This window comes from Neolamprologus multifasciatus, chromosome 9 (genome assembly GCF_963576455.1).
Source record: "Neolamprologus multifasciatus chromosome 9, fNeoMul1.2, whole genome shotgun sequence".
In the NCBI taxonomy this organism is placed as follows: domain Eukaryota; kingdom Metazoa; phylum Chordata; class Actinopteri; order Cichliformes; family Cichlidae; genus Neolamprologus; species Neolamprologus multifasciatus.
In genome coordinates, this window is record NC_140447.1 from 10,900,820 (window position 1) to 10,914,496 (window position 13,677).

At 41.7% G+C, this 13,677-nt stretch overlaps 2 protein-coding genes across 7 annotated transcripts in view; both read right to left on the reverse strand.

Annotated features, from left to right (window-relative positions):
• The window catches only part of ntng1a (netrin g1a), a 118,608-nt gene extending 115,439 nt beyond the window's left edge, over positions 1–3,169 (reverse strand). For 2 of the 6 annotated variants that reach the window (XM_085172242.1, XM_085172241.1), the window contains exon 1: positions 114–2,644. The gene's annotated coding sequence lies outside the window, so the exon portion shown is untranslated. The other 4 variants (XM_085172244.1, XM_085172243.1, XM_085172240.1 and 1 more) reach the window with 3 other exon arrangements.
• Positions 3,170–10,681: 7,512 nt separating this feature from the next.
• On the reverse strand, positions 10,682–13,451 carry prmt6 (protein arginine methyltransferase 6). The gene has a single exon (XM_085173348.1). The coding sequence runs from the start codon at positions 13,391–13,393 to the stop codon at positions 12,338–12,340; it is 1,056 nt and encodes a 351-aa protein (XP_085029474.1). The 5' UTR covers positions 13,394–13,451; the 3' UTR covers positions 10,682–12,337.
• Positions 13,452–13,677: the final 226 nt, after the last annotated feature.

The following is a 13,677-nucleotide window of genomic DNA, read 5'->3' on the forward strand; positions in this document are numbered from 1 at the left end:
TAAACCAGACTCACCAACTTCCAGCAACGTTAGAATTTATTAACCGGAGTGTAAAAATTATTACTCAACGCACAAAAGAAAAAGTAAACTTCACAAGCAAATGGAAAACTCACATTTCTCTGAGTGCCTCTCTGGGAGTCCCGCTGCTCTTTAACGCCGCTCAACAAGTTCAGAGCAGCAGAATGAACATGAACGAAGAATGAAGCTCTTTAAGACGCGCTCCTTAACGGAAACGTGATGAGTACGCACGTCAGTCTCCGAGGAATCGCTGCGCGCACCATCTCTCGCTCTTGTTTCAATCAAGAGGAGGATTTTCCTGCCACTTCAAAACAAATGACTGATCACCGTCCTGAGGGCTCGGTCAGCACCGCGCCTGCTGGAAACGCGGGGGATCTCTGAGCAAGACTCCGGTGCCAAAGTGTCCATCATCCTCTTTTCTGGTGTCATTCCATCACGGCGTCAAACCTGAAGCACGATGATGTCCATGGAAAAGGGAACCCCCCACCCCATCCCATACACACAAACGCACGCACGCACACACACACAGTACCGCGAAAGAAACTTTGACCTGCTGGCGCGCTTTCCTCCTCTCTGCGATCTGCTTCCTATATTTCCAAAGACTGCTGAGAGCGGATCTCTGCGCGGATCCCGTCCCCCACTCTCCCCTTTCTCTCCTTCTCCCTGGCTATGAATAGGTTTCAGCCACTCAACAGGGACATGAATCACAGACAATTAGTCTCGGCTGCTGAGAATATCCGCTCACATCAACGCATCTTCTCCTGGCCGTTTCCCCAGCAAGGCGCAGCACCAACCGCACAGACGGAGATGACGGGGAAGATAATGCGCTCCGAGGCTCTATTAGATGAGACGCACACTCAGCGTGTTTCCCCCCCACACACACGCATACCTATGGTTTTTCTCCACACCCCTCCAGCCCGTCTCCACTTCGACATACTCCTCCACCCCCCCCACCCACACCCCTTCTTCACAGACATCAACACGCACAATCCTCTTTCGGGACCCGTTAGAAACTCAGAAGGGAGGGGGATTGCCTGTAGTTGAACCTTGTTTGGTTGAGTTCACACGAGTCGCCTGATCGAGTTAAATTATCCAACAAATGTGGGCGTGAATATAGTCTCAAAGGAATGATTGCATCCGGGCAAAATAGAAGGGGGGATCTCTTGGTGATTACTACTTAACAGCCACCCGAGCATGTGAGAGGAAAAAATAGAAGAAAAAGCCAATATTTGTGCTTTTGATTTCACATGCAAAGCCATTGTGAAGTGTGAACGTGTTGAAATGCCAGGATCTTATTTATAATTAGATTTATTAGCTATAGTTCTAGTAAAGCGAATTTAATGTGTGTTGTAACTATTCAAAATGGTGCGTAATTGCTCCAAAATCCCTCTGATGCAAATAAAAACAGTGGTAGCATACGTTCACTGTTCCCGCCTCGTTAAATGGGCTGTTTTAATTCCAAATACGTGTAAATTGGGACAGATTAGCATAATATAACCAAGACTGAAAAAAATGGAAATAAAAAAACGAGGGCGAAGGCTCCACAGAAAGTGTCTATTTTAAAATTTAAAAACTCAGTTACTGTGGGTGAATCCGTCCGTGGGATTACTTAGATATAAATAATATAAAAATCTGTTTATCAGAGTTTAACATTCGAAGTTTAACATCTGTGGGTGAAGAAGCGACGTTGTTTACATTAATTTAAGGCTCTCATAACCTACTTATAATTATAATAATAATAATTATTATTTAGCTAGCGCCCAGTGTGTTCTGTATTATCACTCCTTAACACAAGGAGCAAGAGAAGACGGGATGTTAAGGAATCGGGTCATGACACTTGGCGCACAGGTTAACATCACAGTAGCTTGACAGCCTTACAGTTGAACGAGTGTCTACAGTCTATCTAGTCTCTAAAGGCCAAGACAGGCCCCTAGTCACCCCCTACCCGAAACCAACCTGTGTTAAGGCTGGTGATGTTCAAGGATGTGGTTAAAAGGAAAGAACAGACACACAGACTTCATAGAAAACGTTCGTTGGGCTTTTTTTCTTCTTTTTTTAAAAAAAATATCGATCAAAGAGCCTGAGAGAAAAAAAATCTATTTGATGACAAGTGTGGAGCCTTATTGTGATTTTTATTTTGACTTTAAAGTGGGAATATCGGCACGCAGCAGTACTGATTGGTTTCGAGTTAGACGTGGAAATGCTTCCTGCTTTGGTTCTGTGCACGTACAGCGCATCCACGTGTCCTTTAAACAACGTATACAAGTGATTTGGAGCGAGATTTTAAGATAAATCTTTCTGTTCGAAGAAAGTGTGAAACAGCACTTTCTTAGTAGGACAGCGGCATTCAGGCTACACCTGATCTCATATTGGATGTACCACAGAAAAGGTACCGCTTTTTATTAGAGCATCTCTGCGCACGGGAGAGTGTGGTGCCGAATGAAAGCACAGCAAAGAGAACCTGAAAGGTAAAAAAAAAATAGCATGTGATCTCAAAATAGTCGCCTTACTTTCTCTTATCACGACGCAGCTTTTGGTCGCCCACTTGGCGCGCGTCGTAGCGAAGCTTTAAAAGTTTATGCGCCCCTCCATCCAGCTGGACATCAATTAAAGAAATAAATCGGCTGCCTGAGCCTCTCACCTTGGGCTTCAGTGGTTCATTCCGTCGGTAGCAGCCGGTAATGTAGCCTGTTGCAGACAAATAAATCCGCTTTAAAACGGGACATCTTAGCACGGCGCGAGAACGGCACACTCCGCGACCCGCTTGTCTCTGCCGCTCCCGGGGAATGGAGAGGAGCTCCCTGCACCGACGCAACGTCACTTAGACCTGGACACACAGGTGGAGATTTTTCCAGGAGAAAATCCCACAAAGTCGAATGTAATTGTATCTTTAAGCGTTTGGTTATTTAAAAAAAAGAAAAAGAAAGAAAGAAAAAATAAAAAAAAGGAGAGACACAGAGACACCTCGAGTGGCCCCTTAAAAAAAGAAAGAAAAAAAAGAAGATCCTCGGAGACGGCAGAGTGGCCAGACCCACTGCTCTCAGATACAATGAGGTGGTGAGGCTTTGACAACTGGCTTTCACCTGAAGTTTAATTCTACGAAGTGGCGAACAATAGCTGACTGCAACCATGAACAGAAATATACATATTCTTAAATTTTTAATTTTCTTTTAAATTATTATTTTTTTATTTTTTTATTTTTACAATTATATGGCTTTAAGTAGGAAATGCACTGTCTAAATATGTGACAGCATTAAAACTTTGGAAACAGGAGCGGCAGCATCGCTACTGAGTGGGAAAACTGGTCTGCTGTTTGTGGCAGAAAGAAAAAAGCTCTATGGAAAAACGGCTGGCAGTAATTCTGTTAGTCTTCATTTCGAGCAGCTGCTTCCAGAGAGGTGTTTTGTTTGCTTAAAGGCACGTTGTTAAAAGTCAAAGGTGTACCGTCTGAGTAGACAAACATGTAAAACTTATACTGCTAAGCAAAGAGCTGGAACAATGGATTATATAAGCTGTGAATGACAACATATTGCAACACTAGAGGGGTTAAGCAAGTCAATCAACTGATAAATCAAACAGAAGCATGCCGTGAAGCAACTCTTGCCTGTTTTTTTTTTTTGTTGTTTTTTTTTGGGGGGGGGGGTTGCTTTTCAAATTGGAGAACATTGCATTATTTGCTCACTTGTCTTGCATCTTTAGCAGTTACAGCTGAGGGAGTGGGCTTCCAAGGCAGCATATGAGTCAGAAACAGAGTTTTCAAGGCTAGAAATCTCAACAATAAGCCAGTTGAGTCACTAATCAATAAACCCTATCAAATCCAGTACTCTAGCATGGCCCACAAAACATTTTGTTTCATGGGACCGTTCCAGTGTAAATTAATTCATCTCTCGCTTTACTCATGTCACTGCGGAAAGGTTAAGGATACAGCGTTGACCATCTGAGCTGAGAAGACAGCTCTTCATGCAGCTGCCTCTCTCTTTTTCCCTGTCTTCTGTGAGCCCAAGGGCAACTTGCCTGACATGAACCTCTTTTTCTAATTCACTCAGCGACAAGAAAGAGGAGAGCGCAGAGGAAAGCTACCAAAGAGCACATTTAATTCCCACTTATTGACTCAATACAAAGACACCATATAAAATGTGGACTCACAATACATTTCTGAAGCTCATCTACAGACTGTTAAGCCCTATTCTGTCTTTTATTCAAGGCCTAAAAACACTAAGCTCATGCAGACTGGGTTTGAACAGGGATTCTGTAAATGAAGCCATTCGCCAATAAAAGGCTAAAGTACCTGAATACTAAGAGATAACCCCGTGTATGTTAACATGTTAAGGTAAGGCTGTGCCGAACAAGACGCACTAAAGGTCAGCAAGGGAAATGAAAGGAGGATGTGTTTGAATGTGGAGGAGTATTATTATTCAAGGACAAAATGACCATGTGCCATCAAATCCATCAGTGGGTTCAATAGATGGCTCTTTACTTAAGAGACCAATAATCACGAGGCCCACTCTTCCAGTATCTCACCACTTCACTTATGTGCTGTTAAGTTTTGTTTTCCTTTTCCTCTTCTTCTTCTTCATGGTGGTTATTAGTAAATTGATGAGTTACGCTGTTTTTGCACATCCCTGTCTGGCGGATGCCAGGGACGGATGTATTGAATTTTTTGCACCTGTTGAATGGACGGTAATGTTGCCTGTATCCAGAAGAGTCTGTCCGTTAGTCAATGGGGTGGAAGGAGGAGAGGAAGGCAGTTTATTAATACAGGAATAGTGCAAGTAATAGTAAAAGTTAAAGAGAGGGCATGCTGTGAGGATATGTGGAGTGCAAACCCAAATGTAGGAAGCAGAGACATAATGACTTAACAAGAAGCAAGCCCTTAATATTGGGTGTGAGCAGCAGGCCAAAATAACTAAACCAAAGGGTTAAATGATCAGTAACCCAGAAGCACAAGGCGATCACAGAGGGTATGCACAGGGAGGCCAAACAGAAACATAACAACGCAGCTGACAAACAGTCTGACAAGGACAAAGAGGAAGAAGGGACTATTTATACACACTGGGCAGGCTGGGAGCACAAAAGTGGGGGGTATGAGACACAGGTGCAATGAAATTACACACAGGTGAAAACAATCAGGATAATCACACAGCAGCAAGTAAAACTAACACAAGATGTGAAAGAAATCACACCTTCAAAGTAAAACAGGAAACAAACCAAATGCAAATGGTTAACACAGAAGCAAAAAGACTTGCGCTACATATGACGGAGACAGTGGAGCAACGCTAACAGGCGAGACAGAGCAGACACATAAAACTGCAACTAATAAAAAACAAGACTAAAAAATAATTAAGAATACAAAATCCTCAAAATGACACAAAGCAGTCAGACTGTGGCAGAAAGATATGAATTCAGTAGTGGCAGAAGTATTCTGAACATGAACAAGAATGAAAACATCTGACACACTTTTCTGCAATTCATATTTACGGACACTGAAAGCACTGTCGTAGATTGTGCCACTGACAAATACACGAGGCGCTACAATGTTTTTAAATGCAATAATGGCAGTGGGTAAAGTACCAAAGCTGATTAATGTTTAACTCAACACAACACTGTCGCATTGCTTTAAATATCACAAGTCTCCACATTCCTTCAGAGTTGTGTGGAGACTGGGTGAGTTCATATTGTTTGGTTATAAAACATTCAAAAAGTTGAGGAAGGAAATTTAGGGAATCTCATTTTAATCACTATTATTTAAGTTTTGATCACCTTTTAGTGATGACATAGAGTCATAGTTTGCTATGTAAAGCATCTATGTGTCTCTTTGGAGGTGAGACAGTGAGTGAGTGTCGGGACCAACACAGGGCTCACGTCACCGGGTGAGATGCGTTTGGAAAAGACTGAATCAGGTCAGCCTCACCACTATTATGCACCTGCTCCATTCGGACTTTGTGTCAAACGTTTATCGTGCTCCTTTCAGTCGGGCACTAACCCTCCGCTCCAATCTGCTGCCTGCAGACCTCTGCTGCTTATCCAATCCTGCACGGTGTCCTAAACCCATAACCCAACTCACCCAAATTGAAATATCATATTAAGTTATAAAACAATACCTGAGAAGAATTACAGAAAAGCATAATCCAAAAAGTGCATGATTGAAAACGGATTAGTTGGGAACAAGAGGGGGAGGAGGATGTGGCCACACAGTTTGGTGGATTTGTACTTTGCTCACAGGCAAAGAGCCGCCTGCCTCGGGCTGATTGTGAATCAGGGCCATCCCGTTCAGATTTACGTGCCCCTGCGAGTGATTTGGGATTTACTTTCTTAACAGGCGCCATCCAGATCTGTCCTTGTTGTGCGGTGTGTGTCCGTCCATGAAGTCATGCCTCAGTGCCTACAGCTGGATGCTTTTCTGATAGGCAGTCGCTTTCTCTGCTGAGATTTGCAGCTCAGGGGCAGAATAAATACTGTTTCTCATTTAAATAAGTGTACGGTTTTATTACTGTTGAGGAAAAAATATGTGGACGTGGAACAGCACAGTTATTTTGGGGTTTAGCAGTAGGCACATGGGTCAGTTCCTGTTGCTAATGATAATGATGACAAATGGTCTGGCCTGCTGGGCCCCAGAGAAATGAAGTCCACCACTCTGAGGGCTCTTGCACCAAATTAGCTTTTGTCAATACCATGCACCCAATTTGTCCTCACAGGATATGCTGACAGAAATATTGGTTACAGTAACCGACTGTGGGAATTGAATCCTATTGGCTTATTCACGGTGTCATTAGCATATCAGGATGAATGAGCAGCTACAATAAGATATCTTGTGCCACCAGAATCCAGCTCTGAAATACACAGTCAGTGATTTTCCACTTTTTATAGGATTAAGTGTAGGATCCACGCTGAACTATAAAGAGCGTTTTGATATGCATGTTAATCTGATCATTAAAAACATCAACAGGGGAAAAAATACTTTCTTCCAACGTTGACAATTATCTCGAATCAAACCAGATGACTTTACGCAGATTTACATTTTTCTATTTAAGTTTCAAAATGCATAATTCATATCTGTTGATCTCTCAGAGTCGCAGTGAAATGTTGAATATGGAGGTGAGCTATTGCCTAGCTCAAGATCCATCACATTTCGAATGGTATTTTACAAAGTGTGAACTGGTTTTACAGATTTCCATTTCGGGTTCTGGTGAAAAGCCTTTTTTATCAAAGTCATTCTGTACGGTTAGGTTAGGTTTCTTTCTTCAGCTGGATTGCTGTTAATACAGATGTCAAACAAAATATATTAATTTTCAGGGTAATGAGAGCATTGTAAACTGAGCTGAGTGGCTCAGATGTGAGGAGCTGTACACTGTGTTCTTTCTACAGGCTGACAACTCAAGGACAAAGCCACCATATCACCATAATAACATGTAACATGAAAACCCCTTATATATAATGGGTTAATGGATTATAATGGATATAATGGATTGTAAGTTTAAAATATATAGAGGTAGAAGAGAGCATAGTAGGCTATATATATATATATATATATATATATATATATATATATATATATATATATATATATATATATATATATTACAATCTAGCAGGGTAGTTTTGCATGATTCACTGTTCAAAAATGTAATAATGCATCATGTGTTGGACCTTAGTGAAACCTCAGTTTATTGCCTCTCCCTTTAAGGTTACAACTCCAAATAGGTCCATTTCTGTGCGATCGGCTGCCCCTCACAAACAGCTGGTCCGAGGGCCTGCTGAGCTCGCAACCACAACTCTGTACCTGAGGACCATCGTAAAAGATATCCTCTCTGTATGACATCAGAAAGAGGCAAAGATAGAAAAAAAAACAACAACTTTAGAACTTGAATTTTTAAAGCAGTCTGAAGCCTGAGATTTTGGCACTGTCAGACAGTAGAAAGGCATAATAGTTCCACTTATACAAGATGGTATACTGGATGAGTGCTCTGCATCATGAATTCATTCATGACATGTCCTCAACGGTAGTGGCTACTGGAGTCTATTAAAAAGTATTACTAGTCTGAAGGTGTTTAAATCATCAAATATTTCCAGAATTCCCTTATTGATGATGCACTATATATGTTTTTAACTAATATATACATTTGTTGCACTAATTACAGAGTATAAGTCTAATTGTACGTCCTTTCCCTGTCTCTTTCTACCCCCACCCCCAAACTATAGAGACATTTGAAAACTGTATATTCATTGTCTGTAGGAACACAGTTGGCTTTGAAATTAATACACTGAGGGTTTCTCTGCAAACTGTAGACACAGTCAGGAAAGATTCAATAAAGGACCATTTGCTGATAACAGTCAGAGTTTGTTAAAAGGCAGATAGAGGAAACACAATTTTCATCTAATTTTATGGAGAGATGAAATCAAAAATAGACTTGCAAGTTTCAGTGTCGGCGGCATCATACCACGACACAGGACAGCTCTTTGGCATGAACTGGGAGAGTTTTGGCAACAGAGGAAAGAAGGAACTGAAGCTGCTGGAGAATGCCAAAAAGCTCAGACTGGGTGTTAGAACAGGACCTGGGGCATAGAGGCCGGCCAAATCAGCTTTGGAAACGCTACAAAACAAGAATGAGGATATCGTGCTTGAATCATACAGAAAGATAAGCCGTGATAAATTGTAGTTGATCACAGATGTTTTCTGTCCAACTTAAAGAGGCTCGAGCCAATCCAATTGCAGGGTTGGGAGAAAATCCCAAAATTTCTAATCTGTGTGCCAAACTATTAAATTTGGCTTCTAATAGAGCCAGTGGAGTTAATAAGATATATTTCTGGTCTTTTTTGAATCCATATGTAAAAGGCTGTGAGCGTTCTTACAGTTTTGCATTGGGACATTTTGTTTAAAGCAGTACATTTTATTATTATGACCTCACTGTTTGAACTGTGCACAGTGATTCAACATGGTTTAAGTCTTTTAGATTAAAATAAAGACAGAATTTTTATACTGTGAAATTTTATTATTACAAGAAATAAATCTGCACTAGATCACTGCATTTTCATTTGCTCATCTTTACAGTGAATAACTGTATCCTGCATTTTAGTAGTACTGATGATTTTGCTACAAAAGTAAACATTTTCTTTTCAACACAAATCATTTTGTATACACAGTAATATAATGTTATACGCTAATAACATCACATTTATAGTTAGATAAAATTAAATCTAAAGATGGCTTCGTGTTGTGACTCCAGCTCAGCAAGTCCTACTCTGTCCTGTCTCCCTGTCTCACTCGCCAGACCTCCAGTGAACAATGAGTCTTGAAATCTGTTAGATTAAGCACATTGTCTATTGATTGGCTCCTAAATTGCTGTGCGATGCAACCCAAATAATCCCATTTTGAGTTTCAACACTTGTTTCTAATGGTTTCCAAATCATTTCAGGCAGGAATGGATCACAATTAGTTTAGCATTTAGCAGCCGAGAGTGGCCGTGCATGCAAGAGTGCGATTCTGGGCTTAACGGCGGCTGCCTGCGCTGCATTTGACATTTCTATTCTCTGGACACCCTCCTTTGTTCTGCCTCAGGGCTTTTTTTTCAGCCACCTGTGGAAGTCAAGAAGAGAGTGAGCCTCTGTGGGTGTGCATTAGGACAGCTGCAAAAGAAGAATTCAATTTGTGTGGAAAGTGTATGGACACAAATGTAGTTTTTGTGCCGCAAAACAACTCACAAAGACCCACCCAGCTCGCTACCTGTGGTAGAACACAGCCCGTCACAGTGGAAACCCCATCTGACATTTGACTACAATGACCCGATGTGGTCATAAATAAGCCCGCATTTTCTGAAACCAATTTAAGTATAAAATATTACATTTTATACTTAAAATTCTATAAATTAATAGAATCAGATTAGGCTGAATTTTAATTTAAAGACACCATACAAGACAACAACGTGTACAAACTCGAGATAGTATCCATCCATCTTCTTGAACAATTCTTTTAAAAATTGCACCACTGTTTTGTTTCTGATACCAAACAACCCTTTTGCGACCCTTTTATAGCAGTAATACAGGAGCCGGTAAAGCAAATGACTGATAAAAGAGCTTAACCAGGTTTGGCCCTGCTCCTATCCACAGTCATCTATTTACAACTACAGTATAAAAACTATTTCTTTGCCTGGTTCTGCTTGTAAAGTACATTTGGCACTAAATACAAATATTAATTCTAATTCTGGATATCTATTTATTAAAGTGCCATTGTACACTTCATCTTTAGACTTTAACTGACTTGTTTTTATAAAGTTCGTACATCTAACTGACCATAAGCTGTTACCTTAGTTACATTTCAAGCTGCTCATATCAGTAACTGGATATTTTAAATGATGTTTCTGCATCTGCTTCTCCTTTTGTAATACATACTGAGCAGTCGATTGGAGAAATGATTGAATGTCAGTAAGTTGTCAGACAGAAGATTGACATTTTTCCATTGTAATAAAACTGCATATAAGTTTGGCCCAAAAATGGGTTGCAAAGAAGAACTGCATGTACCAATATATACAAGATATTAAAATATAAATACAAAAGGACAGCAGGTATTTAGCTACAGTGATTCAGCCTTTTCACTTCTTTTTGAATTGATATACAATGGGATTGATTTGCAGACACTACAGCTCATGATTAATTTTAAATACGCTCATTAGACAATGGGTAATATTTGTATTGATGATGCAGAAACACATGAACGCCATATTTCAGGTGATAATAGGGCCTGAAAGAACAATCATCACTGTCAGGAATCTGTATTTAACTGTTGCATCAGAGAGGCTGCAGGCTCTTACTCCACAAGCTTTGGCTTTAAGTCTTTACAAAAGGTTTAATCAACACATTGTCTCTGATTCAAAGCACCTACAGAAACAGCAGCTCGCCTTTCTAATAACGAGTAGGTGTCATTCCTGCTCCTCTGGCTGTGTCCACTGGTGTCTGGCATGGAGCAGTCTGCATTCATTTGGGAACTTTGGGATATGGATGCAACATGTCCCAGCATCTCCTGTAGAGTTCTGATCGGATGGGGATACGGGAGGTTTAGAAGTCAAGCCGCGTGTCTCGCGAGCAGGGTTTTTTTTTTCTCTTTAGCACAGCAGCGGGGCACTTTGTTCTGCAGAAGGGAGCTACCCCATTCTGGAGTGTCGTTGCTAAGAGCTGCCGTTGTTCAGCAGTGTTAAGGTGAGTGGTGTGTGTCGTGACTGAATGCAATAAAGGTCTTGAAAAAGGACTGAGACCCACAAATTAAGAACAAATTAATCTTTTCTCTAAATCTGATTCTGGCCCACTAATCCTTTCTTCAGTCAATAAATGATGAGTTACTTTTTGAAACTCCTGCCTGGTGAAGTTTATAAAACTATAATTTCAAACTGTTCAAAAACAGGTATACCGACAAGATATCTTGTGCTTTTTTTTATGTAGAATGCTGAAGTAGAATTATAAGTTTTTATTAGGCTGGTGTTTTCTATCAACAGATGACAGTGCAGCCTAGTTTTACACCAAAATAATGAGCCAATTTGGTACTTCATTAAAAAGTAACTGAACAGCAGCCAAAGTCATGTAGGATGCAGCCTCCTGCCTGACTGCAGCTAGTCCAAGTCAATATATTGGTCTGATGCTCATTTGAATGCAGAATTTTGATGAGATTCCACACAATATAAATGGCCGAGTTTATCAGAATATCAGATGCCTGCAGCATGGTGTTGAATTTATTTAACATTTTATAAACCTGCCTCAGAGCGACTGATTACAAGCAGCTACAAATCCACCTCAAACTCTTCTTTTAGCCAGACTTTCTGAAGATTTCTTCCTAGTACACACTGATGTATCAAAACTTTTAAATCATCTTAAATATATTGATAGAATTTTGAAGATGTTTTCTACTAAGACAAGAAAAACAAGACATTTGAAGATGTGGGCATAAACAGGCTGTTTTCCTTTTGTAGTTCAGGGGCTATTTAATGAATGATTCAATCAATTAATGAATTGTAGAAGAACTAAACAAACACACAAAATTAAAACCAAACACTAAATAAAGAAAATGTGCTTTTCCTTTTTAGACATGCACATGCACAAAAAGGTTAAATTCCTTGGCCAATCTTTATTCTGTGTCTTAATCTGCAGCTGTCCGTTCATTTGCTGGGGAGGCCTACTGTGATCTTATATGTTTGCCAATATATTATAAAGTGAAACCACTGCCTCATTTTCCCAGGAATTTTAAGATCCATGGATAACCATGACATAATAAGAGGACTCGGGCATACGGGTGTGACACATGGTGAATGAAGTGCATTTTGGTGTTGATGGCACGCTATGGCTGAGCCTCGGAGCTCCAATCAGGGATGGAAAAAGTCTTGGACTGTCGCTTCTGCTCTCCTATAGAGTAGTCCACGTGGATACATATATGCCTGGCGTTTTCCTCTGAGGGATACATTCTAACCTCTCCAGTAATCGGTGTGTCCTGCACCACTTCCACCGGAGCGTCCAGGTACAGCACCGCTTGCTTCCAGTGTGTCTCTGGTTTGCACGGAGACGTGGAGAGAACGAGGGGAGCCGTGCTATCCGGGCACGGGAAAGTCACCGTAAAATAAACGCAGAATGCGTTCACTGCCGACGAGCCGAACGACTCGCACCTGAACTGGCCCTTCACGGACCGCAGCTCCTCCGGGGTGATCGAGTGCAGGTCGAGCTCGGCGAAGCGGGCCGGGTGGGAGAGAACATCCTCGCAGGTCACAGAGCTAACGGTGATGTCTGAGTTCATGATACATTTCCGGGCGAAGCCGGACATGCAGGACATGTCCACTCCGTACTGGTCCTTGACTGTGTACCAGAAGTGCAGGCGGTCCTCCACCACCGGGTCAATAACAGGTGTGATGTAGAGTTCGGCTTTGCTCGGCAGAATGATGCCGCCCGGCTTCAGCCACTTGTCGCGTGCATAGAGGACCGAGTTGAGCATGGACTCGTGCAGGAGGGCATAACCCATCCACTCGCTCACTATCACGTCCACGGTCTCCGGCAGGTCCACCGTCTCCACTGTTCCTCGAATGACTTCAATTCTGTCCTCCATGTTGTTGTGTTTGACTGTTATCTGGGCTTGCTCCGCTATTGAGCAGGCCTCCACTGCGTACACCTTTTTAGCTCCAGCCTGAGCACAGAAGATGCTCAAAACGCTGGTTCCTGCCCCGACGTCCAGAACAACTTTACCCCGAACTGAGTCACTGTTCTTCAGTATCGCCGTCCGGTACGTGTTGGTTCGGACGTGGTCCGCTATCATTTCCTCGTGGATAGTCACATCGGAATAGCTGTCAAAATAAAGCCTATCCTGTCGGATTTCGTCCAGTTTTCTCTTTTTGACAACACGCGACATCTTCTCTGCCGTGTTGTGCTGTAGCCTAGCCGTGTTTTGTCTCGCTACTTCCGCCTTAAACAATCTGGGACTTGTAGTTTCGCCTGGCACGTCACAATGAAGGGCTCAATCAAATCAGACTACAATTCCCACAAGCAAATCTCGGCCATGTCGTGTTGCCTTCGCTGTCAGGTGAAAGGTGGTACACGTGAACTTCTAAAAACTAAAGTGTCGGAGAGAGAAACAGCGCCTTCTGCACTGTCATATCTGCACGCGTTAGTGATATTTCCATGGCACTGACTAGT